At 28.4% G+C, this 25,053-nt stretch overlaps 2 protein-coding genes across 7 annotated transcripts; both read left to right on the top strand.

Moving 5' to 3' along the window:
* Nucleotides 1-14,878: 14,878 nt before the first annotated feature.
* Nucleotides 14,879-17,105, top strand: LOC115705583 (5'-adenylylsulfate reductase-like 4). Of its 2 annotated transcripts, none has more exons than XM_030632958.2 (4): nt 14,879-15,362; nt 15,766-15,953; nt 16,071-16,204; nt 16,303-17,105. In XM_030632958.2, the coding sequence occupies exons 1-4, from the start codon at nt 15,180-15,182 to the stop codon at nt 16,758-16,760; spliced, it is 963 nt and encodes a 320-aa protein (XP_030488818.2). In that variant the 5' UTR covers nt 14,879-15,179; the 3' UTR covers nt 16,761-17,105. The 2 variants fall into 2 exon arrangements, with proteins under 2 accessions (XP_030488818.2, XP_030488826.2); XM_030632966.2 differs by having other exon boundaries at nt 14,946-15,362; nt 16,080-16,204.
* Nucleotides 17,106-17,263: 158 nt separating this feature from the next.
* Nucleotides 17,264-22,239, top strand: LOC115705575 (casein kinase 1-like protein 3). Of its 5 annotated transcripts, XR_009685376.1 has the most exons (18): nt 17,349-17,698; nt 17,816-17,856; nt 18,277-18,346; nt 18,473-18,621; nt 18,864-18,959; nt 19,106-19,176; nt 19,331-19,392; nt 19,485-19,548; nt 19,646-19,730; nt 19,840-19,966; nt 20,076-20,158; nt 20,310-20,364; nt 20,480-20,580; nt 20,901-21,053; nt 21,152-21,235; nt 21,474-21,583; nt 21,730-21,787; nt 21,923-22,239. XR_009685376.1 is itself a non-coding variant. In XM_061107205.1 (15 exons), the coding sequence occupies exons 1-14, from the start codon at nt 17,623-17,625 to the stop codon at nt 21,048-21,050; spliced, it is 1,230 nt and encodes a 409-aa protein (XP_060963188.1). In that variant the 5' UTR covers nt 17,344-17,622; the 3' UTR covers nt 21,051-21,053; nt 21,152-21,905. The 5 variants fall into 5 exon arrangements, 2 of the variants coding, with proteins under 2 accessions (XP_060963188.1, XP_060963189.1); XR_009685375.1 differs by having other exon boundaries at nt 17,264-17,698; nt 21,730-22,152; XR_009685377.1 differs by having other exon boundaries at nt 21,135-21,235; nt 21,730-22,152.
* Nucleotides 22,240-25,053: the final 2,814 nt, after the last annotated feature.

Below are 25,053 nucleotides of genomic sequence, written 5' to 3'. Positions count from 1 at the left end.
ATTAATAATCATGTAATTTTTAAATGATATAAGATATTTTGCTAATTTTTTTTTTAAATTTTGTTATTTTATTTATTTAAATTACATTTAAAATTTGAAAAAGATATTTATTTATCTTTTCTAATTTTTTATTTAATTTTTATTTATAAAATAACATTTAAAATTTAAAAGTAGTTAGCAATTTTTTTTTGAAATGATATTTAGGTTGGTTGAAACCTAATTTTTCAAAAATTGTAGGTTTAATTTTAAATTTAAATTTTTTAAAAATTTCGAATTTTTCAAATTTTTTTTAAATTTTTCGAAAAATTATTTTTTTTATTTAATTAATTATTTTCGAAATTAAATATTTAATTTAAAATTAAATAAATCCTACATCCAACTATCCAACTAACCTTGTTGCAGGAGTATGTGTTTTAGCTTATGTGTAAGTTTTTAAAACCTATTATTACTTGATTGCAAATAGCCATGGTTACTTTTTGCCAGATCTAATGATCTGATGGCTCCCTTGGTCAAGATAATAATTTGTAACAGGTATATTTACAATCTTCTTTCATCTGTGTATGACCTAGCAACATGATAGGACCCATCCAAAGTGTGCCTGTGTGAGCCTATGTGTTTAATTTTATTATAGATGCATATAGGTTAATGTTGCTAAATAAAATGTCATAGTCATTGATAGATTTTATTTAGGCCCATTTAGTTTTGGGCTTATTCAATTAATAACAGTTGTTCTTATTAAGGTTAAATTCCTCTCTTTTGGGCCTTGTGTGAGAGTTGGGAGCCATAGAAGTGGGTACGACATACCGAACTCCGGACCCCTCACACAAACCACCCCAATTGTGAAGGCCCATTTGCCTGATTTGAATGACTGTACTAGGTTAATTAAACTAGTTTAACCTAATAAAATTGATTAGCAACATAATTAATTTCATTTATTTTGAAATTAATTTAAGAAAATTATAGTTTAAAGAATTTTTTTTATTCTAAGCTAAACTATATGTATTTTCTTGTATTTAATTAAATATAGAATTATAACCATCTAGATTCTTTCTGGAACTTAATTTAAATTTTTCATTAAATATTCTTATTTAAGTTGATATTTAGTTATCTACAACTAACCAACTTAAATCTGAATATCTTTTGAATTTCAAATTTCAAAATTAAGTTGAGGAATTTTAGGCATTGGTTATTAAGATTCTTTAGATATTTTTTAAGTTAATATCTTTTCGAATATTAACTTAAAATGGAATATTTTCAAATTAAGTGGTTACAACTTAATTTTTGATATTTAATTAAATTTAAATTTGAAAATATTTAAGTTCTAGATTTTTCTAGTACAACTTAAATTAGATATTTTTTCAAATTTTGTGGAAAAGATACTTAGTCAAATAAGATATTTTCTAGATAGTTATTTATAGACTACTTATTATTTCTAATATTAAATAGGAAAATATTATAAATTGTGAAATTAATTATTTATTAATTAATTTTGGTACAATTTATTTTAAATATATTTTTTCCTAGTATTAAACTAGAGATTAATAATTAAGCCTTCTCTACACTTAATTATTTATTTCTTGAATTTAATACATTTAATTAATTTGAAAATTAAATATCTAAGTTGATTTTTATCATCATACTTAAATATTTCTTTTTCATGACATTTAATTAAATAGAAAATTATTTTTAGTTGAAATTTATTTTTTTTTCAACTAAATTTAAATAATTTTCAAAATATATTTTTTCTTTATTTTATTAATCAATTTTCGAAATTGTATTTCTTAAATGCTAGAATTTCGAATTTTATCTTGAAAAATAGATTAAGTTGTAAATTAATTATTTATTTTAATTAATTCTTGGATCAACTTAAATCAATGATTTTTTCATTTATTGATTAATTTAAAATAAATTGAATTAAATATATTATTAGAAATTGAATTAATTAGTCGAAGGAAAATCTAGATAGATGATATTTTTGCTTGAAGTATTTTTCTAGTGTATTTAATTAAATAGAAAATTAATATTTAAGTTGATTTTCATCATCTACTTAAATATTTGAAATTTTTCTTATATATTTAATTAAATAGGAAAATTATATTTTTTGTTGTAAATTAATTTTATTAATTAATTTTGGGCCAACATTAAATTAGAATAATTTTTCCAGGATTTATTTTTTATTTTAATATGCATTTTTCGAAAATTGTATTCTTATATACTTTAATTTTTCGAAATGCAATATATATTTATAGAAAATTAAATTTGAGTTGTAAATTAATTTAAATTAATTTTGTAACAACTTAAATATTTTTTCTAAATATTTATTGGAAATTATTACTAAGATGGAAATAATTCATATTATTTTCATATCCATCTAAGTAAAATTTATAAATATTAAATTAAAATTTATATTTAGAATTTTTCATTCTAAATTGGAAATTTTAATTAAATAAATATATATTTAAAATAAATAGAATAAATAAAGAGAATAAAAGAAAATACAACTCTTTTCAAATAATGAGCTTTATTATAGAGACATTCGATCTCCATTGTGGGTTTTACACCGCGTTTGTTTTAGTGAGTAATCCTCCCTAATGGAGGAACGTTCATTAGCAATTTCGCACCGTTTAACCTCGCATGATAAGTAGTTTGTAAGTGTTTTGTATGGTATGGATCACCCTAATGGTGGCGACCATACTTGACTTGCAAATTATGAAACAATGGTGGAAGCTCATAAGATAGAATTGCCTTGACTCTCGCCTAAACGGACAACGCCGAATTCCAATCTTGATCGAATAAAAGGTTGCTAGAATGTTTAACATTTTAGACGAGCTGACAACTCTATTCAATGAATGGTAGCTTTGACTCTCGCCTAAACGGGACACTGATATCGCCTTGTTGAAAACCTTGGAAATTATTTAGGATTGTAAGTTTTAGTATTTTCACTTGTCATTCCTACTTACTATATGTTTATAATTTCTGAATGTGTATGAATTTATATTGAACCATGTTATTTTCTGTTATTAAGTTGTAGTTTAATTTCGAATCTTCATTGTTGGTCTAACTTGGCTTGTTTATCTAATGAGATAAATCCCTAGTGGATTTTCACCATTAGACATACATAATAGTGTTAGATCTCGAAAGATAAATATTGTATATGCGACATCTAGCTGTTCATCAATTGATGACACCTTAGACTAGTATTTTTACGATATGAAACAAGAAGATTATATAAATAAGATTACTTTGACTTTCGCTAATCGAAGCATCGTTGGATTCTTATTTTAAACGAAATTATCCTAATTCCTCTTAGCTTATTCATTTCGAATTAGCTTTCAAATATATCATTGGATGAATGGTCTATAAATCATTTCATGTCATTATATTTTCTCTTAAGAAAATGACGCATATGATTATAATCCCGAAATTCTATTCCCAATTGATATAAATCCTCAATCTTAGAAATCTCCTACTTGTATGGGAAAATCTGACTTAGAGTTTGTATTAGTAGTGCTGGTCCAAGATAGAATTACTCATTATATTTGGTATAAATTTAAGTCTTTGACTTTAATTTTAGATTCCAAATAGAAATTTTCTTAAATTTCTAATTCCAGAATACAATACAGTTACACTTTCTCAAGTGTTTAATATCCATCTTTTATTAATGGATTAAAACTGTATGGAATATGAGTTAGGTATTCTGTGACCAGGATCCACTTGAAGTATTCTAAGAACTCTTTGATGTAACTAAACCTATGTCATCATAGACACTACCACATTTTCTTAATCTATGGCATTTGTATCTTGTTCATAGTGGATTTGACAAGATCAATCTCTGCAAAGAGTTAATATGCCTATATCCACTGAAAGTAGTTCATCTCATTCGCAGATGAATGTACATTCATGGGTGGATATGAGTTTTTCGTTGTATTCTTAAAACGATAACTCTAGATTATACCTTATGCAAAGAAATTTGAAATGTTTGAAAAATTTCATTAATTTCTAGCAATGGTTAAACACCATTAAGGTAAGTGGTTAAAGATCTTGCGAACTGATAGGGGTGGAGAAATAGTTAGTAGATATGCAGTTCAAAGATCATTAAATTGATTTTTGAATTATATCCAAACTTACCTCCCCGTAATTTCTGTTGCATGTTGATGATTAGTTACTAGTCGTTGCCTAAATCCTTCTATGGTAATACAATTTCAGAATGATGTAATGGTTTTATACTTAATGTAAATCATTACTAGATTCATGGATGACCTAATCAAAATCTTAAGAAAAGCTAGAACTGTTAACCATGGTTTCTTAGCTATTCTAAGTGATTAGGGGTGGACCATCCCATTGTCAATAGATAAGAAAGTGTTTGTTCAAACATATACTACTTTTCTAAGAAAATGACTAAGTCCGGAAAAACAAGTAGCAAATAAAGGAGATACTTAATTCTTGATTCCAAAAGTGTTCTATCATCTTATATGACATATGATGATCCCACTGCCTCTGTTGTCTTGTCACAACCGAAGAGATCAATACCATTTAGTTTTCTTAGACATAATTCACGGTACCTTGTCGTAAAGTGGGAGAGTTTCTAGAACTCACCTTCTTATGACTTGGGAGACACTAGTGATTAAAATCCATTGTGAGTTTAAACAAGTAATGGATTGTCAAGATAAGAAACTAAGAAGAAAGCCAATAGAACTATGGTTTAATCCATTCACATGGAGTAACCTAAAGTTTTCTATTACAAGGACATAAAAGGAAATTTTCGTTTATAAGTCCATTCAATGGACTTAACAAAACTTCCTGTTCCTAGTATTATAGGTTTGAGTTTATCTAAACCTATGGCTTGTGGTATACCTGGTAATTACTTACTCTAATGCAAGCAACTTACTTTAGTAAGATGCTGAAGCATTTTCTTTCTAATGGCAATCTATAGAAGCTTCACAACTTCTTAGGCATAGATTTTATTTATCTAAGGAAAAGTCTCAACTATTCCAGAAAAGATAAAGCCATGGAAAAATTTCTTATATCAACAAGTGAGAGGTCTTAGATATGCTTTTGTATGCCTTAGACCGTACACTGCCGTTGAGTGGGAGTAATGAGTAGGTATCGATTAATCCAGGAGAAGAACATTGGAAGACAATCAAGTAAATCTTAAGATAAAGAAGAGGAACTATATGTTAGTCTATAAGGGTGTGTTTAAAACTCTTAGACTACACCATATCAGATTTCGAAATGTGCCTATGTGCTAGTAAATCTTTCTGATAAGATGGTGGTTACTCTGGGGGTGGAATAGTGATTTTGGAGAAGTGTAAAAACCTATCTGAAGTCTCTAGGTCTACCAGAAAGGGACTGAATGTTAAAGTTGCAGGTACTTATTCAGTCTAAGGAAAGTTCTATACATCTTTGGCATCATTCCAAATTGCCTTAAACTACTAGTGTTAATTTCCTGATTAACCAAAAGTAGTTGCCAAAGATATAGAATCCAAAGATCCCAAGAGAGTAAACATATAGAGAGGAATTTCACATTATCAATGATTTTGTGATTAAAGGAAGAGTAATGGTGGAGAAAAGGTGGTGGTTAATTCAACCTTTCGTATCCTATTACGAGGAGTTTACTACTACTACACTTGATTTGTATATCAAGGTGTCGAGATTATTTGAAACGCACTTTTTGTTTTATATTAGTGCAAGTGGGAGTTTGTTGGGTTTTATGCCCTAAATAAAACTCATTTCAATATAATCGATTTACTTATTAATATAGATCGTAAATAACATTTAATGTTGCATGGTTCACATGATTTATTTCATGATTATATGTACATACTGTATAAAGTCATCTGAAACCCTTTTCACATACTTGATCCTGTTTATTGTGCCGTCAACACATTGGAAAGTAAACATGACTATGTGAATAAAGTTTCCTAGATTTATCGGTACACGTGGTTTTACCGATATGATAATCTACAACAAGAGTTTACTTGTATTTGGAGAAATACTATGTTCTTTCCAGAACAGTGGTTAAAGTAAAGCTCGTTGGATGCATGGAGTATGCATCGGAAGGGACCGATATTGAACTTTGACTTAGATTTATTAAACTTACCGTAATATCTATTCAAGTCAATATCGCCTAGTTGATCCTAGATCAAATGATCTTAATCCTGATATGATTAGGCTCAATCTTGAAAGGCTATTCGTGTTCTTTGATTTGTTAGTTAAGCCTACTTTTAGGTCGTGTGATACGTACATTTTGGGAACACGGTAGTGCAATTGAGTGGGAGCGCTAGCATAAACATGGAATCTATAGCTTCTATCCGGCAAATAGTAAGCAAAGGATGATCTCCTTTGAGCTTGACCAAACGAACATAAATGGTGGAGTACTCATTTCACATTAGTGAAATATCATTTATACGGGGTCAAGTGTTTTAAGGAATAAATACATTGTAGGGTGTAACGGTAATTTAATCCCTTTACAGTGTAGATCATTCATATAGAGGATCATTGATCACATTAGGATTATAACAATGGATAACTAATGATGTGTCTATATGGTGGAACATATAGAGCATTCTATATACTGAGAGTGCAATTCTAAGTTCTATGCGTGGATTCAACGAAGAATTAATAAGTTAGTGAATTTTAGTGCTAAATTCTTGATCTACTTATTGGAAGCTCGGTTATATAGACCCATGGTCCCCCCACTAGTTGAGATAATATTGCTTGTAAGACTCATGTAATTGGTTTTGATTAATTAATTATAATTCTCAAATTAGACTATGTCTATTTGTGAATTTTTCACTAAGTAAGGGCGAAATTGTAAAGAAAGAGTTTATAGGGGCATATTTGTTAATTATGATACTTTGTATGGTTCAATTAATAAATATGATAAATGACAATATTATTTAATAATTATTTATAGTTATTAAATAGTTAGAATTGGCATTTAAATGGTTGAATTAGGAAATTGGCATTTTTGAGAAAATCAGATACAAAAGGTGTTAAAATTGCAAAATTGCAAAAAGCAAGGCCCAATCCACTAAGTTTAGGGCCAGCCACTTTTGTAGGAAATTTAAACTGATTTTTTCATTATTTTAATGCCAAATAATTCAAACCTAACCCTAGTGGAATGCTATAAATAGATAGTGAAGGCTTCAGGAAAATTACACTTAAATTTTCTATTTTTCCTTCAGAGAAAAACCTGAGCCTTCTCTCTCCCTATCTTTAGCTGTCACTTCTTCTCTTCCCTCTTGAGAATTTCGAAATCCTTAGTGTATGAGTAGTGCCCACACACATCAAGTGATACCTCAATCATAGTGAGGAAGATCGTGAAGAAAGATCATCAGCAAAGGAGTTTCAGCATCAAAGATTCAGAGAAAGAGATCCAGGTTCAGATATTGATAATGCTCGCTACGTAAAGGAATCAAGGGCTAGATATCTGAACGGAAGGAGTCATTATATTCCGCTGCACCCAATGTAAGGTTTCTTAAACTTTATATGTGTTTAATTTATCGTTTTAGAAAGTTCATATTTAGGATGTTAATAAACATACTTGTGAGTAGATCTAAGATCCTGGTAAAATAAATTCCAACAACACATACAAACAAAAAGTCCCACATCATTTAAAAATGGTTTAGATGTTATCTATGTAGGTTATAAGTAGTAGTTTTATTATTTTACTTTTTTTTATCTAAAAAATATTATTTTTTTATGGGTGATTGATTAATGTCTTACCCAATAATTTTTTTATATATATATTTGTATAAGTAGTTATTTATTTTCTAATAAAATAATTTTTAATTTTATTTTATATATTTATGAAATAAATTTTAATTTAAGAATTTTATTTTACTATTCTAGATTTATATATTGTTAAGTGATCGAATTAAAAATAATTTTTTATAACTAAAATATTTTCTCTTATATATATATATAAAGGAAAGCATATTTTTTTTCTTCCTATTTTATTTTATTTTATGACACATTCTTTTATTTTCTTTGAAATATACACTACACATACAAATTAAAAGTCTCACATCATTTAAAAATTGTTTAGATGTTATCATGTAGGTTATAAATAGTAGTTTTATTATTTTACTTTCTTTTATCTAAAAAATATTATTTTTTATAAGTGATTGATTAATGTCTTACCCAATAAATTTTTTTATATATTTTTTGTATAAGTAGTTATTTATTTTCTAATAATCAATATATATATATATATAAAGAAAAGCACAAAGGGAGAAAATATTCAAACGACACCACAAAACAAAATATAAAAACTTTAATAAAAAATAGTTAAACTATTTATTTGTATTAAGCAAAAAAAGTCTAGATAGTCTTTTAAAAATAACTACATCATCAGATACAAGGTCAGTTTATTAAATTTAGAAATAGTTAACTTTTTCATTTATTTTATTATAAAAGTACATGTAATTTCTTTGTTAATTTTACAATCTTTAATGTTTCTCATAATATCACTATCTTTCTATATATTTTAAAAATAGTAAATTATATTTATAATTTTAATACTATTACTTTGTTTATAATAACACAAATTAAAATATTATATTTTAGATTATATCACTCAATATAATTGCAATATATATAAAGATTACAAAAATTAGACAACACCGCGCGAAGCGCGGCTTAGTTCCCTAGTATAAAATAAAGAAAATTTCTATTGGACACCCTAGGGATGTTTTGTTAGACTCCTGTTTCTGTTTTGGTATTTAGAAAATTTTTAGATTTTTTTTTATAATCATGTTATAGTTGTTTAAGATAAATTTTCAAAAAACTTATAGATTAATAATAAGGCCTGTCATAATATATAATGTAAATTATTTAATTTTTTTTATAAAATTGATAAATATTCTTAAATAACTAACATACTGAAATAGATAAAAAATCTACTTCATCATTATATATATCTTTTCATATTCAACTTATTGCAGTAAACAAGAATAATAATCTGAACATAAATTGAAGTGAAAGTAAAAAAAGAAAATTGTGAAACTGTCAATCTAAATAATGGAGATGAAAATATGCTAGTGTCTAAAATCATTGACTTTGGAAGTAGGGAGTTTTTGTTTGTATTTAGAGTGTTTTTTTTTTATGTAGCAGATTAGATACACCCAACCCAAGTCCAATCACATTCTATACAAATCTTTTAATTTGTCGGTGGTGAGTGGAGGGTTTTCTTATGAATCTACTTCTACTTTAATTTGTTTATTCTTGATAAATAATAATAGTTAAAGAAAATATTTGTGCAAACAAATTTATTGCACTGTCTACACACGTGTCTGGTTGGTGTTATTTGTGCTCTGCTTAACTCTTACACGGTTACACCAATTTACAAAAAGAGCTACCACTCATCTTCCCCCTAAAACTCTTTATTTATGGGTATTTATTAATGAGAAGTGCTATTTTCAACCATTTATAATAAATTTTTAGTTAATTTCTATATTTGAAAATATTTGATTTTTTTTCATGACAGTATTTGTTAAGTTATAGAGTGTCTTTTAGTAGTATTTTTGTTTTTTTTAATTTTTTAATCATAAAATAATAAAAGTAAAATTTTTATTTTTAAAAATTTTGTTTTGAAAAATATAAATGTGTTTTGAAACTATTTTTGTTTTCCAATTTTAAAAACAGGAATTAAAAGTGTGTTCTGTAATGTTTATTATTAAGCAAAAATTTCACATTTAAAATATTAAAAATAAATGCAACACAATTTCACCTATGCCGAATTTATAGCATAAAAGTTTATTAATTTAAGTTCGACCCATCCAAGATTATAAAAATAACCTCTTAATTACAATCCTTTGATTCCAATTACGATGATATTAAATGATTTGAAATAAATTAGGAAAATTTGGGGTAAATTTAGAATTGCAGCTGAACTCAGTCCATTTAATTAACCGAGCTGCCTACATACTTTCTTTGTGAAAGATCAAGCCACTTGTAGTTCAGAATATAGTATTTTAGAATTTGGATATAAGGATCCGGTAGATGACCATTTAAAAATTTAGGAAAATTCCTAGGTGTATGACCTTTTATGGAATTTTGAGAGTTGTGTTTTATACCATTTTTGCGGTATCGGCGACTGCACTTAGTCTTAGCAACTAAGTTGCCTACGTATCCTTTTATAGGAATCAAGTCAAACGTAGTTTTAATAGTGTTAAAAGATTTTGTATCTTTGATAACTTTGTGGAGAATTAACTCACTTAGATATTTTGAGGTAAATGACCTCATTTGGGATTTTTAAGGTAGATGACCTCATTTGAATTTTGCTGAGGTGAATGACCTCTTTGAGAATTTTAGAAATTGCGATTGTACCTAATCTTGGCAATTAGGTTGCCTACATATCCTTTTGAAAGGAATCAAATCGAACGTAGTTCATAGTTTCTTCTTGTATCTTGTGATCATGTATTCTTTGGAGACATGGAGTTCATTTTAAAAGAAAACTCATTTTTAATCTTACACTAATAAATTTAGAGACCTCTTGAATTACAATTCTATTTTGATGAGAATTGTAAAATAATTCAAATTTACTTGAGATTTTATATCTTTATAAAAGCAATTTGAATAATATATGATGAATTAAATTCAACAATGTTTGCTAGAATATTTTTAGGTAATGATTTATATTTTTTTTTTCACTGTTGATTTTATTGAGATATTTCTCACTAGTTTAAATCCCTAATTTCTCTCACTGATTGTGTATTCGTATATTTCCACTTGGTATGCGCTAAAATATTCTGAAATTTTACTTTGGGATCTAATTTTCAAATTTTATATGCATCCACATACATATATATACTTGATGAAAAAAAAAAACATTTAGGGCTCGTTTGGAACGCCGTATTAGGTCGTATTGTATTGTATTGTATTATATTGAATTGTATTTTATGCAATATTTTTATGTAAAACTATATGTGGTATTAACTTTTATGGACACCTAAATATATAATATTTTAGTATAAATTAAAGTTTAACATAGTATTGTATAAAAATATGATATATAATCCAATTCAATATAATACAATACAATACAATACGGCCTAATACGGCGTTCCAAACGAGCCCTTAAGGAATTGACTTTTACTGCCATAATCATGCATACAAATATATAGTATATATGTATAATATATATAATGGTGGATTGTATGATGTATTTGGGCATTGAATGTGGATTAGTGCACCTTTGTTTCGTATGATATATATAATTATGAAAATGTTGGAAAGAATGAATAATGTTCCTTCTATACATTTATTTATATTACTATACTGTAGAGAAATTGTAACCTTATCAACAAAATTTTGTAAGGATCTCAAGAGGGATAGTTAAGGTGATCAGTTAACAATGTTAAGAGCTTAATTTATTTTATTATCTTTTTAGACCCAACATGATCACACCTTCTTTTGTCTGCATATTCGAAAGCTCTTTGTGTTTGAACACTTCCCATGCAAATTTACATATGTATTGCCTAGTTTCAAAAACTTGCGAAATTTGAACCTTTTTTTTTCCTTATGCTTTAATTTTCTTAAAAGAAAGCTGACAGCATAATATCTCTTTTATTTAAGATTTATGTATTTCTCTTTGATTATGTACTCCCATATTAACTTATTTTTTGAAGTTTAGGGAATGAAAGAAAATTATAAAAATCATCAATAAAAAATTGGCAGCATAGCAATTCTTTTTTCTCTTATATCTTTCTCTTTGATTATACACTCCCATATTGACTTATTTTCTGAAGTCTATGGAATCAAAGAGAAACATAAAATCTATGAAGAATTGGGCAACATAACGGCATGGAGACATTAAACTCTCTTATTTTTTCTTTAGCTATATCTCACTTTTGAAGATCTTTTATGGCTTAGAGAGCCTAAATCAAAGTGGACCAAAGAGAAAATAAAAAAATTTACTAGAGAAGAAAAGAAAAAAAGTTTAGAAAGATGAAAAGAAAATAAGGAATAACCCTAATACTTACTCTTTAGAACTTCTTTGAAGATGAGAATATGTGAGTATTTTCTCTGTAAATTTTAGCAGAGTTTTCTTTTCTTCCTTTTTCCTTTTCTCCCTGATTTGCTTTGCTTTTTTTATAAGCTCATTTTTACGATATATTGATCAGAGAGTGAAAAGGTGAGTAGTGGGCAGTTAAAAGTTAGTGGAGAGAAAAGTGGGAAAATATTATTAATTAATAATATTTTTTTTCCTTTTTTTTTTTATGTTGTTGAACAAGTCATTCTCTTTATTATCATTATTATTTTTTATTATAATAATTAATAATAAAAAAACAGTTCAACATTTATTTTCATTTTTTGATTTTATTTAAGTCGAGTCTAGGTTCGGGATTAAATTCGGGTTCGGGTCAGATGTTGGGTTCAGTGCCAGGGCCGTGGGAGATTTATGTCTGGGTCTGGTCGGAGTTTAAAATATTAATTAAAAAAAAAACTATTTAAAAAAATATTAAAAGTGATTTTTTTCTGTTTTTAAAATTTTGTTTCTCAATTAAAAAATTATTAAGTGAAAATAATTTTATAGAACATGTTTTTGAAAAATATTTTTACTTTCAATTTTAAAAGTAGAAACTGTTTAAAAAGTGTTACCAAATGTCACTTAATTTTTTTTTTAACTTTTGAATTTTTTGAATAGTTTATAGTGCAGAAAATAAATTTGATTTTTTCTTTTTTTGGAAGTGTGTGCTAAATTAGAATATTAAGAATTAGGGGTGTTCATCCGATCCAATCCGCACTTTTTTGGTCAAACAACATCCAATCCGCACTAAGTGCGGATTTCATATTTTGGATCCAATCCGATCCGTATAAGAGTTTAAATCCAATCCGCAATAGTGCGGATTGGATCGGTTATTTTAGATCAGTTATTTTTTTAATAATAAACTAATTAATATTTCATAAAAAAAAATTAAATAAAGACTATTGTTTTTTAATCTCCAATAATAATCTATTTCCATCTCTATATATACAAATTAAACCAATATATATATATCACTATATATATATACTTATCTTTAGATTTACACTAAAATATATATGTATATAATTACTAAAATAAATAAGCTAGTATATATATATTTAAACTTTTATGTGTACGTGTCTATGTGAATAAGAATTATTTTTCTTGTATTTTTTATTACAAAATAAATAAAATGCACCAACTCAATATATTACTAAAAAAGATTAAGAAATTAGAAATTTGTGTCTTTTTTTATTAAGATATATTACATATTATAATTTTTTAAAAACATATATATAATTAAGTGCGGATTGGATTGAATCGGTTACTTTTTGAGGTCAAACAACATCCAATCCGCACAAGTGCGGATTTTAGATTTTTCAATCCAATCCAATCCGCACAAGTGCGGATATCCGTATTTTGCGAATTGAATTGGATTGGATCGTGCAGATTGGATTGGATCGGATACTTTGTGAACACCACTATTAAGAATTCTATTTTTAGTGTTATAAAGTATTTATATTTTTTTATAAAATTTACTGAAATAATATTATAATTGTAATGATTAAAAAAATATTTCAACATGTAATTTTAGATGTAAAATAAATTGATTAAAGTGTTGTAATAGAAATTGTAATTAGCGATTTTCTTAATTGACGTTTTTTTTGTAAGGTTCTTTATTGACGTTTAGTTTTATGACATTTTAATAGGTCACATCACATCGTTAGATTTTATATAAGATTTCACATATTTTATTAGATTGTATCAATTATTATTGTATGACATAATGAGGTAATAACACTATTATATTTTATTGGAATATGATTTTGATGATGGACATTTGGAATTTTTTTTCTTCCTCATCATAACTACTCATCACAAAATATCAGTAATGAATAATTGGATTTGGAATTTAGTTTTACAATTTTTGAAAAAGAAATTAAGGTTTTTTTTTTTTTTTTTTTTTTTTTTTTTTTTTTCTTTTTTTTTTAGTTTCTAAAAAGTCAAATATGTCTTTATATTGGAAAATAACAGAACTGTTGGGAGTTATTATCTAAATCCAGAAACATAATTCCCAAAACAAAATCTCTTTTACCAAACTCTACACTACAATCATAAGTCATAATCTTTGTATTTTGATTTAGATCTAAATAATAATAAAAAACAACAAATCTTTATATTTTGATAAATCCAAAAACTGTTTTTTTTTTTACTAAAAAGAGATAGAATTCATTAGATTGTGTAGTTCTGAAACGCCACGTGTCTCTGACAATACAATTCATTGCTGTTCTCAATTTCCAATTTTATCCAACCATTCCCAATTAAATAATTAGAAAATGAAAATTCTAAAATAAATGCACCACAATTTGAGTATTTTGAAGAATATTTTATTTTTATATTGTAGTTATTTAGGATATTACATAAAATTTAGAGAAAATAAAAAAAAATTAATATGTTAAAAACGATATCAAATGTTCTGTTGTAGGTAGGATTCTTTTAATCTATATGTTACAAAATAGCTAGAAATAGACTATTTTAAGACTAATATTATTTTTTATTTTATAGATTATTTATAATTTCTTAAATAATTATGATATACTTGATTATGAAATTAATTAGATAAAAAAATTATCCTAAATTCTAAAATGATGAAAATGCAGCAGTACACTTTACACTTTATAATTAATTAACTATTTTTTATAATTTTTATTAAATTTCTTACATATCACAAGGTACCAAACACCATAAATGCTTCGATATTTATTACATTAACTTATATAAAATTTAATATTTAATTACACAAATAACATTACAATATTACAATTACACAAATAACATTACAATATTACATTAAAAAAAAAATATTACAATATTTAATATTCAAAGCTCTTATTCTACCCAACAAAAAAAATAGCCAATCATATTATTCCACCAACAAAAATAAAATAATAAATATATGAATATATAAATAAAAAAAACATTAATATTATTCTCTTTTGATTTCTCTCTCTTTTCTTTTATCTTCAATTCAACCCTTCAGAGCTTCGACGCTAGTCTTCGCCGGCCACCCACCCACCCACCTCCGACTCTTATCTCCTCCACTCTCTCTTTCCCCCCAATTCTTATCTCCTTCACTTTCACCTCTTAGGGTTTTTCTCTTTCAATTTTGGTTTGGTGATTTCTAGCGTCGTCGATTTCTTCTGTAATGGGGGTTAGGGTTTGGATGAGTGGGATCCTTATGATGCTCTTATGGGAAACCCTCGCTTCTTCTGCTGAACCCGGCCTTTGCTCTTCAATTTCTGTTGCGGATTCGATCTTAGGGTTACGAGAATCCAGCTGCCCTCTTTATCCTGATTCCCTTTCATTTGGTTTCAATGGTGTTACAGAGGTACTTTGTTTTTTTTCTCTTTTGTTATCTTTGCTTATTTTTTTCAGTTGATTTTCTTTTGGAGGTGGGCTTGAAATTTTGAATTTGGGATTTGGGGATTGTTGAAGCTAATTGGGTTTTTCTTTAAATTTGTTTAATACTTCAAATTGGAAAGTTTTGAAAATACTTGCATTGCATTTGAAATTAGCTACCATTTGTTTAGTTATGTCTAATTGAACTATTTGAGGTTAATCTGATGATGTCTTATTCTATTTTAACGTATGAAAGTGCTTTCAAAGCTTGTTGTTGTTGTTGTTGTTGTTGTTGTTTCTTATCAATAGTTAGTTTAGTTTAGTTGTTGAACTTTAGAATTGCAGAAGTGTTACATGTTTTAAAGGACTTTTGTCTTTATGATTATGTGTAGGGAGATGAGGTTTCATTGCAAAGGGCCTTGAATATGGTTCACAAGAATAGTTATGATTATGTTGCTGTACTTTTCTATGCCTCTTGGTGTCCTTTTTCGAGGACGTTTAGGCGAACTTTCTCTATCCTGTCTACTCTTTATCCTTCCATACCACATTTCGCCATTGAAGAATCAGCTATCAGGCCAAGGTTTGCAAATGATACAATGAGGAATTACTTGCTTAATATGCTTTATTTTTTTTGGTGGGTATTTAAAATTGTTAATATCATTGTGTTATTTGGTTTTTGAGTATAAAATTGTTGAAGTTTCTGCAGTATTCTATCAAAGTATGGAGTTCATGGATTTCCTACTCTCTTCATTTTGAATTCTACAATGCGTGTTCGATATCATGGCTCTCGAACCCCTGCTTCTGTTATTGCTTTCTACAGTGATGTTACTGGTAAGAAAAGAAAACTCTTGAGTGAAAAGTTCTCTCTTTTATTACTTCTGGTGTCATTTTCAAGTGATGTTTATTGGGAATGTTGAATTATAATGTAGGCATTATGACTGCATCACATGATGAAGCCTCACTGAACGAAATCGGAAGCTCATCAAATCACGAGAAGAATGGCAATTCTGAGCAGGAAAGCTGCCCATTCTCATGGGCAAGGTCACCAGAAAACTTACTCCGTCAAGAAACATATTTGGCGCTAGCCACAGCGTTTGTGGTACTGAGATTGCTCTACTCAATTTTTCCCACTTTGCTTGTATTTTCCCAATGTGTTTGGAGAAGGTACATCCGAAACATGAGATTCGACACCTTGTTGGAGCATCCCATCGCTTATCTTAAGCGAGCGGTACAGTTATCAAATTCCTTAAAGGAGCCTTGTAAGAGAAGCAATTTACAGGAAGGAGCCATGAATGCCAAAGCTTGGGCTTCGAAATCCCTCGCCACTGTTTCAATCGGCGATGCAAGCACCAGCAGCCGGTGTGTACCCGTGAACGAATGCCAATAACCTTCTTAGAAAAGCTCAAAACCACTCGAAAAGACGAAAAGTCTTCGACTTCGGTCACCCATGAATGGTCCAACAACAACAGCAGCTGAAAACAGAAAGAAGAGCATTTGTGCTAGAAGAAGCTTTTCAAGAATATCATCTTGAAGCTCTTGAGAAATTAGGGGGTTTTAATTTTGGGGTTCAACGAGTCATTGCCATGAAGGTGAAATATGTAACTAAATCTTGATGATGATGATGTAGTAATTCATTTTTCCTTTTTTGTCTATATGTTTTTTCAATTTTTTTCTTAACAAATTACAATATTAATAAGCAATTAGTTATTCAAATTTTTGCTTTTGGAAACCATCATTTGGGTTTAATTAATTACATTAATTATAATAATAATAATTATTGTAACTTTCATTATACGTACCAAAACCCTCTTCTTTCTCATTTAGTTTTTTTTTTTTTTTTTGAAAATAATAAGAATAAATAAATAATATTCTTAATGCAATCAATGACAGAATATTATTAATTTTTAATCTTAATTTAAAAAAAAAAACAAAACTTTATAATAAGACAAAAATGTCTGGTTTGAAAAATTAGGTTTTTATTAAATACATATAATAAAAGACATAGCCAAACGCGGTCTTATCAAGCTTACCGGTTTGGTTACGCTGCTGGTTCCTCACGCAGACTCGATTTTCGTCTTCTTCTTTCTGTAATTAGGGTTTTTACGAGATCAGCTTTGAAAAAGAGAAAAACTTAGTCATTTCCATTAATCCCTAATCAAAAGTTCTCTTTTTTATCATTTGATTCATTCCCAATTTCGTCGTCTTGCTTTGGTAGATCCGGCCTCGTAAAATAATCATTCAACCTCGAAATGGAGAGGAGAGTTGCAGATAAGTATAAGTTGGGTCGGAAAATTGGCAGCGGTTCCTTCGGTGAAATATTTATTGGTTAGTCAATTGCTTGATCGATATAAATAATATTTTTGGGATGTTTGTATCTCCAATTTTCGATTTTTTCAGTTCTGATTTGGTGAAATATTGTTCTTGATTTTTTTTCTTTTTCAGCTAACCATGTCGAAACTAATGAGATCGTCGCGATCAAAATTGTGAGCGCTGATACACTCTTTGTCTTTTTTTTTCATATGTATATTTTCTAATGAATTTATCGATTTAATTACAGTTCTGGTAATTCAACTGGGTTTGTTTGTTCTAATATCAGGAGATAAATTCATTTCTGAAACTGAAGCATGGTTAAGGAAAAAAATATATGCTTTAATGGGAATTTAATATTTAAACTTCTGATGAAAGTTTGTATGTGATTGTGACCTTTGGTAATGAAATTGTTTGAACTTCCCCATTCTAAATTATGCAAAGTTTTGACTTTTACAGAACTCTTGTTAGGGAGTGTCCATCTCATGATTAGAAAATGCATATATATAAAAACATTGCTTAGAAAATGTTGCCGCTGGTTGCTGATGCTCTTTAGTTAGTAATTGATTGTTTTTACTCAATTTTGAGCCTTGTAGGAAAATGGAAAAACAAAACATCCACAACTTCTCTATGAAGCCAAGGTGTATAGAATTCTTCAGGGTGGAAGTAAGGATTCAATTGCTGCAGCATATTTCGATTTGAAGCTACTTGATTTTGAAAAAAAAAACCAAAAACATTTTAAGTTTCTATGCTATTCTTATGTAATTCTTATAATTTTTTTTAACCTTTCAGGTGGTATCGCGAATACTAAATGGTCTGGCGTAGATGGCGATGACAATATCCTTGTCCTTGATGTTTTAGGACCAAGTCTTGAAGACCTCCTTGTGTACTGTGGAAGAAGCTTTTCACTTAAAACCATCTTAATGTTGGCTGATCAGATGGTAATTTTCTTTAATTGTTTGGTAATGTTTTTGACATCGTTGTATACGATTTACTTGAGAACATGTTTTTCTTTTAGAACTAAAATGAAGGGTACAGAAGTAGATGTTAAAGTATTGTAGTTTTCAAATTTAATGGGGTAAAATAATTGTTATGCAAATCTTTTAATAGCCTAAAGCTTTTGTGTATTGTGTAATCTTTTTCTTTTGAATAATTTACCTCTTTTATGTTACTTGAATTTCAGATCACTAGAATAGAGTATGTGCATTCCAAAGGGTTCTTGCATAGAGATGTCAAACCAGATAACTTCCTAATGGGTCTTGGCAGGAAAGCAAATCAGGTAGTTTTCTTTTCATTTCTATTGTTTTCTGTATATGCATATGTAGATTTCCATCCACTTTAATTTCAATCTTATGCATTCTTTTATAAACCTCTGCTTTTACTTTTTTCGAACTCTAAAATATGTATCTTTGTATTTGTGATCAGGTTTACATTATAGATTTTGGTCTTGCAAAAAGATATCGGGATCCCGCCTCAAACAGACACATTCCTTACAGGTTAATTATGTGACCCAATTAGAAGCTATATTCACTTTTGAATCTGGAATTCGTGCTGCTCTTTTCTCGAGAAATATTTAGATTCCATGAACTTCAAATATTATGTGGTTTCTCAACTATTTAAATCTTCATTGCCTTTCGTTAACTTATGCAGAGAGAATAAAAACTTAACAGGAACTGCACGTTATGCAAGTTGCAATACTCATTTGGGAATCGGTAAGCTGAATATGTGTATGTATAACTTTGTTCCATTTGTTAGCTGGAAAATGTAATTTCATATTAATTTCTTTTGGTTTTTATGCTCTCAGAACAAAGTCGTCGGGACGATTTGGAGTCTCTTGGTTACGTTCTTCTGTACTTCTTAAGAGGAAGGTACAAATTTGACGTGTTAATTTTGGAATTTTTATCTGCACAATTTCATTTATCTACCAATTATTTTTCTTGATTGCTGACTTGTTTTCGATTTAAGCCTTCCTTGGCAAGGTCTAAAAGCTGCCACGAAAAAGCAAAAGTATGACAAGATACGCGAGAAGAAGGTATCAACACCCATTGAGGTATGCATCAATAAAAATTTCAATTTAGTTGCTATCTTAACTCTTTTTGTATTTGTTGTTTACCATCGAAATTAAAATGCAAGTTCAACTAACACCACGTTTTTCAAAGGTTCTATGTAAGTCGCATCCCGTGGAGTTTGCATCGTACTTCCATTATTGCCACTCATTGACATTCGATCAGCGCCCTGATTATGGATTCTTAAAGCGTCTGTTTCGCGATTTATTCACTCGGGAAGGTATTTAGAATGACACGCAATTTTTCATTCATCTATAGTTGATGTTGCCTTATATTGACTTGTATACTTGTATGGAATTAAGTTCTAAGATGAATACACATTTTCACAGGATACGAGTTTGATTATGTTTTTGACTGGACAATCATGAAGTACCAGCAATCACAACAAGCAAAAGCGCAGTCTCAATTATCTGTAAGTATTTCCATGAGCATTTTTTGTTCTTTTTCTTCCTTTTCTCGTTAGATGTTTCTGATAGGCTACAGCCTTTATTTACATAACCGTATTTTGTTTTTAATGTTACGTTTATTTATTTAACCTTCCGGCATTGTGTTGGAATTTACAGCCAATTTGTGTAGGTAGCAGTCGAGCACAGCAGATTGGAGTAAATAAGCATAAAGGTAAGATCCAGTTTTGAATTTTCCTGCCCGAGCTTTCAGCATGCTAAGAATTTTATATGTATGGGAATTTTCCTGGTTATTTTATCTAATTGATTCTCTTACTCTTGGGTTATAGAACCAAGAAGCTCAAGCAACATTGCAAACCCGGATGTTCATACGCATTTCAGATCACCAACAGCCCAGATCTCAAGTGTTGAAAAGCCGATTGCTAAAAATGTAAGTAACATTGTGATGTAGATGATTTCATGTCTTCAAGTGGTTATTAATTATATTCATTGAAAGTATGTCTATTACTTACACTCATGGGATTTGTTCTACATTACCCGAAGAGACAGTAATGATTACGATTTTCAGTTTTGTAAAATTCTCGAGTACTTCATTTTGGGTGTCCTTTTGTATTTCTTTCACTCGAGAACTTGCAGGCGATAAATTTTGTACAAGTTCCATTGGAAGTTAGAAAAGTTGTTTTGGGTGATGCTTTAAAAATTCTCAGCTCTTTCATTTATTTGATAGATACTCGATTCACTATGGTTCAGGTTGTGAGTAATGCGCCAGTTGCTTCCACTTCATTCGGTAACAGAAGAAACCTTCCGAATTCAGAAGGGCCATCTGAAAATGCAAAAAAGAGAGATGTTTCTTCAAGCAGCTGGTTCCCAACATTAAACAGAATATCCTCTGCAAAGTAATAGGTACTGCATTTTTCAACACTCCTTTTATAATTTTCCGTGCTTTCAAAGTCGTTAACTAGTCAATCTACTGATAATTCTTAGTTCTTTTCCAACTACAGATGTGAAATACAGTGTGCTCATTAGCTCAATCACTCATTCCTCCAACAGAAGACAAGACACCTCGGTGGATAATGCTGGGCCAAGTAAGGACCTAACTCGGATGTTGCTTACACTTGACCTATCAACCCCGGAGGTTTTTTTCGTTTGTTTGTTTTCTTTTCGAGCATTATGTAAAAAAAAAGAAAGGGAAAATTCATGTGTTCATGATGTGTAAAGTGTCGTTCCCCCGAACATTCTGCTGTCATTATTAATATGATAACAGAGTTTTAATCCTTGCTGTTGTTAATGGGTTGTTTTGACCATGTATTTCATTCAATTCAGGAGTGAGTTGCTTTCTTCTGTGTTCTTATTGCTGTATCTTATTTGGAATCAAACAAAGCCCTTGGATGTTCACCTCAGAAAACAAGGAAAAAGTAAACCTTGTGTTTCAGGTATCCTCTTGCTATAAATTTTCTTTTGAAATGTCTTTACAGCCAAAGACTGTAACAAAAAAAAATGAGATATGCTCATATTATATCCATTCCTTTTTCTTTCTTTCTTTCTTTCTTTCTTTCTTTCTTTTCCTTTGTTGATCCAGATATTGAAATGAGAGAAAGGGGAATGGTTTTACAGGCTGAATGAGGGAGCCAAATGAAGTATATATCTCTCTCTTATCTTCTGTTTAATTTTTCCATTGAAGGGTTTTATGTAAGTAAGTAATATTGAAAATTTGGATCAAGGTTTTCTAGTAAAGTTTTAATCTTTTTCCCTTTTTGAATTTTCCCAAAAAGAAAAAAGAATCAAAAAACAAAATTTGCAGGAGCTGCTCTGACATTTTGACTGGTACAATATAGATAAAGAATCTCATTCATGTTTGGTAAGCTTTAACAGATTGAGACTGAGTAACTAAGTAGTACTATCTTTCTACTTTCTTTGTCTTTGTCTTTTTGTTTTTCTACTATACATACTACTTTATTAATTCCTTGAAGAAAAATAAAAATTACTACTTTATTAAGCTTTACTTTGAGATCATGCAATTATTATTATTATTATTTTAAAAAAAATAAAGTGAAAAGAAAAAAAGGGAAAAGTAAGCGTGCAATGTTAATTTAGAAATGTAGTGGTTCATTATTATTGTTCATGATATGATATAATGTCAGAGATAAAAAGTGAAAAAGAGAGTAAAAAAAATCATGATTTTTCATAAGCTTTTTAGGTATTTTTCACCATTAGAGTTCAATATAAATTAAGGGGAAAAAAAGGAATGGTTTTTTACTTTAAAATCATACCACCCCATTATTTATTAAAACAAAATAATTATGTTCAAGAAGAATGGAGAGGTTTGTGTTTTTTTTTTTCAGTTAAACTACATAATCATTTCCTCACTATTCATACAATCATATTCTTTAACACTAAGAGAAAGAAATAACTTTTTATGAAGTGTGTCTAATTTAGCACAATTATAAACTAATCATGTAAGACTTTTTTATATTAAAAATTACTAATGAATGAAGTCAAAATTGGTGTTTGGTTATGTTCAACTGAATATGGCAAAAGCGGGATTAAACATTAGATCATTTCTAAAGTGGTTGTTCATGCAATTTATTATACATACCATATCTCTTCTCAGTTTGGTTTGATTGATTGTAAAATTTTATTTATTTTTTTAAACAATATTTTTGTTGTCTTTGTTTAATGATCTGTGAACACGGAGGTCAACTGTGGCACGCTTGTTCTTTTTAGATCATCGGTTTAGTGGAAGGTTTGTTCCTACTAATCTATTTTGTTAGCGGATTTGTTAATTAATACTATAGCAAAATTTTCGTTCAAAAAAAATGAACAAAGAAAATTAAAGCTTCATATACTATTTCTTTTAACAGAAAATAATAGCTTTCATTAATTAAAAGTTATTCGAAAGTATGGACAATAAATTAGTAGAAAGAAATTCTTTACTAATAGTACAATCGACATTGGAATAAAAGTCTCTATATAATAATAGACTATCTTATTCGTTGATCGATTAACAAAAGAACTAATTTATTTAACCATTCAAATAATAATAATTTAGATTCATGAGTTAACATGTCGTATTGATAAATCATACAAACTTTACTCTTTATTGCATGTACCACATTGACACAATCAATTTCCACTATAACATTTAATCATTCATGAGCTTTTATTCAATTCAGAGCTTCCTTGATTCTTACTACCTCTGCAATCTCTGGGTTGATATTACCTGATTTAGAAGCATGAAAAGTCAAGTACCCTCATGATCTCTAGCCACAAAGTCATATCCGAAACTATTTGATTGAGGAAAGAGAGCTCAGTTTACATTAGCTTTAATCATAGCATAGTTTGGTTTAGTTCATTGCTCATCTTTCTCACAAACAACAAAATTGTTATGAAAAAAATTACAATGTTATCATATATTCTTAAAGAGTAATGCTAGATACACACTTAAATTACACACAATAATGTGTATTAAATATTAGCCATTTATATTTTTAAGTAAAAACCGCGTCACTTTTGATTGTATGGTTAAGATTGAATGTACATCATTGTGTGTAATTAGTATCTACCATTCAAATGTGTTTCTAGTATTACTCATTTTTTTAAGTTCTAAATACAAAATTAAGGATAAGTGCATTGTGTAAACAATGAGCTATAAATATATATATATATATATATATATATATATTATATTATTTTCCAATGATTTCTCTTGCTCTCTCTCTCTACAATTTTTAGTTTTGAGCTAAAATAGGGGATCACTTTTCTTTTTCCTTATTTTTCTTTGGTGAAAGATGGTAAGAAATTGACATAAAATAATTACAACAAAAATTGGATGCTTTTAACTAAATATCAAATTTTTTTGTTTGTTGTTAAATGTTAGAAGTTGCTATATTTGGATACCAAATTAGATGATAATTAGTTATTAAGAGCAACTCCAATCCAATCAGTATCAACCTCGTAAAGCTCAACTTAAAGCACTCTTCTTAATTAATATTTTGATCACTTTGTATTAAATGTATTTATTATTGTATTATTGATTATGATTATGATGTAGAATTGGGAAATTTAATGTCAATTAAATTTAATGTAGGGCAACGGAATATTATTAAGTGCGCAACATAATCAAGCTTAGCAATGATGGAAACCCTATGCCACACGGTTGGTGGCCTATATAAAACATAATAATGTATTATATGTATATTCATTATGATGAGTAATTTGTTTATTAATTAACCACTATTTTTATTGCATTTGCATGCTAACATTAAATACAAATAAAAGAGTTAATTTTATAGTGGGGTCACTTTAATTTTTTAAAATAGAACACATTTAAATTACAGACACTTTTTACACATGATTGTGTGTGATAAGTGCGAGCAATCTGAGTTTGTATCTTTTACTTTTATAAGTAGAGCATCAAAATTTGAGTATTGCTATTGGACATTAGTGGTGCTTAGCACCTTCTTTAGGTGGCGCCCCACAATTAGTTAGCGATATTTTCTAAAAGTTATTTTCTTAAATTACACGGGATCCGATACTTAATTATACCAATAGTCAATAACAGTATCAGTATGACACCAAAAAAAAAATACTTTTAGCAATTCTTTAAAATTTTAAGTGGCGTTTGGTTGGAAGTAATGAAATAGAATGGAAAGGAAAGGAAACAATCTCCATTCCATTTCTTTGTTTGGTTGCATATTAAAATGTTGGAATGTCATTTCAATAGAATGATCTTTTCACCATTTTGGTAGAATGACAATTCTATTTTGAAATGGAAGGAAACACCATTCTAATGCATGATGAGAAAAAAATTAATAATTTTATTATCAATTTTTTAATGCATTTTAAATTTTATATTCCATTCCTATTCCTATTCACATTTCCATTCTCATTCTTATATTTTCAT

The sequence above is a fragment of the Cannabis sativa genome, chromosome X (assembly GCF_029168945.1).
Source record: "Cannabis sativa cultivar Pink pepper isolate KNU-18-1 chromosome X, ASM2916894v1, whole genome shotgun sequence".
NCBI lineage: Eukaryota > Viridiplantae > Streptophyta > Magnoliopsida > Rosales > Cannabaceae > Cannabis > Cannabis sativa.
This window is presented reverse-complemented; position numbering and strand designations above follow the sequence as displayed.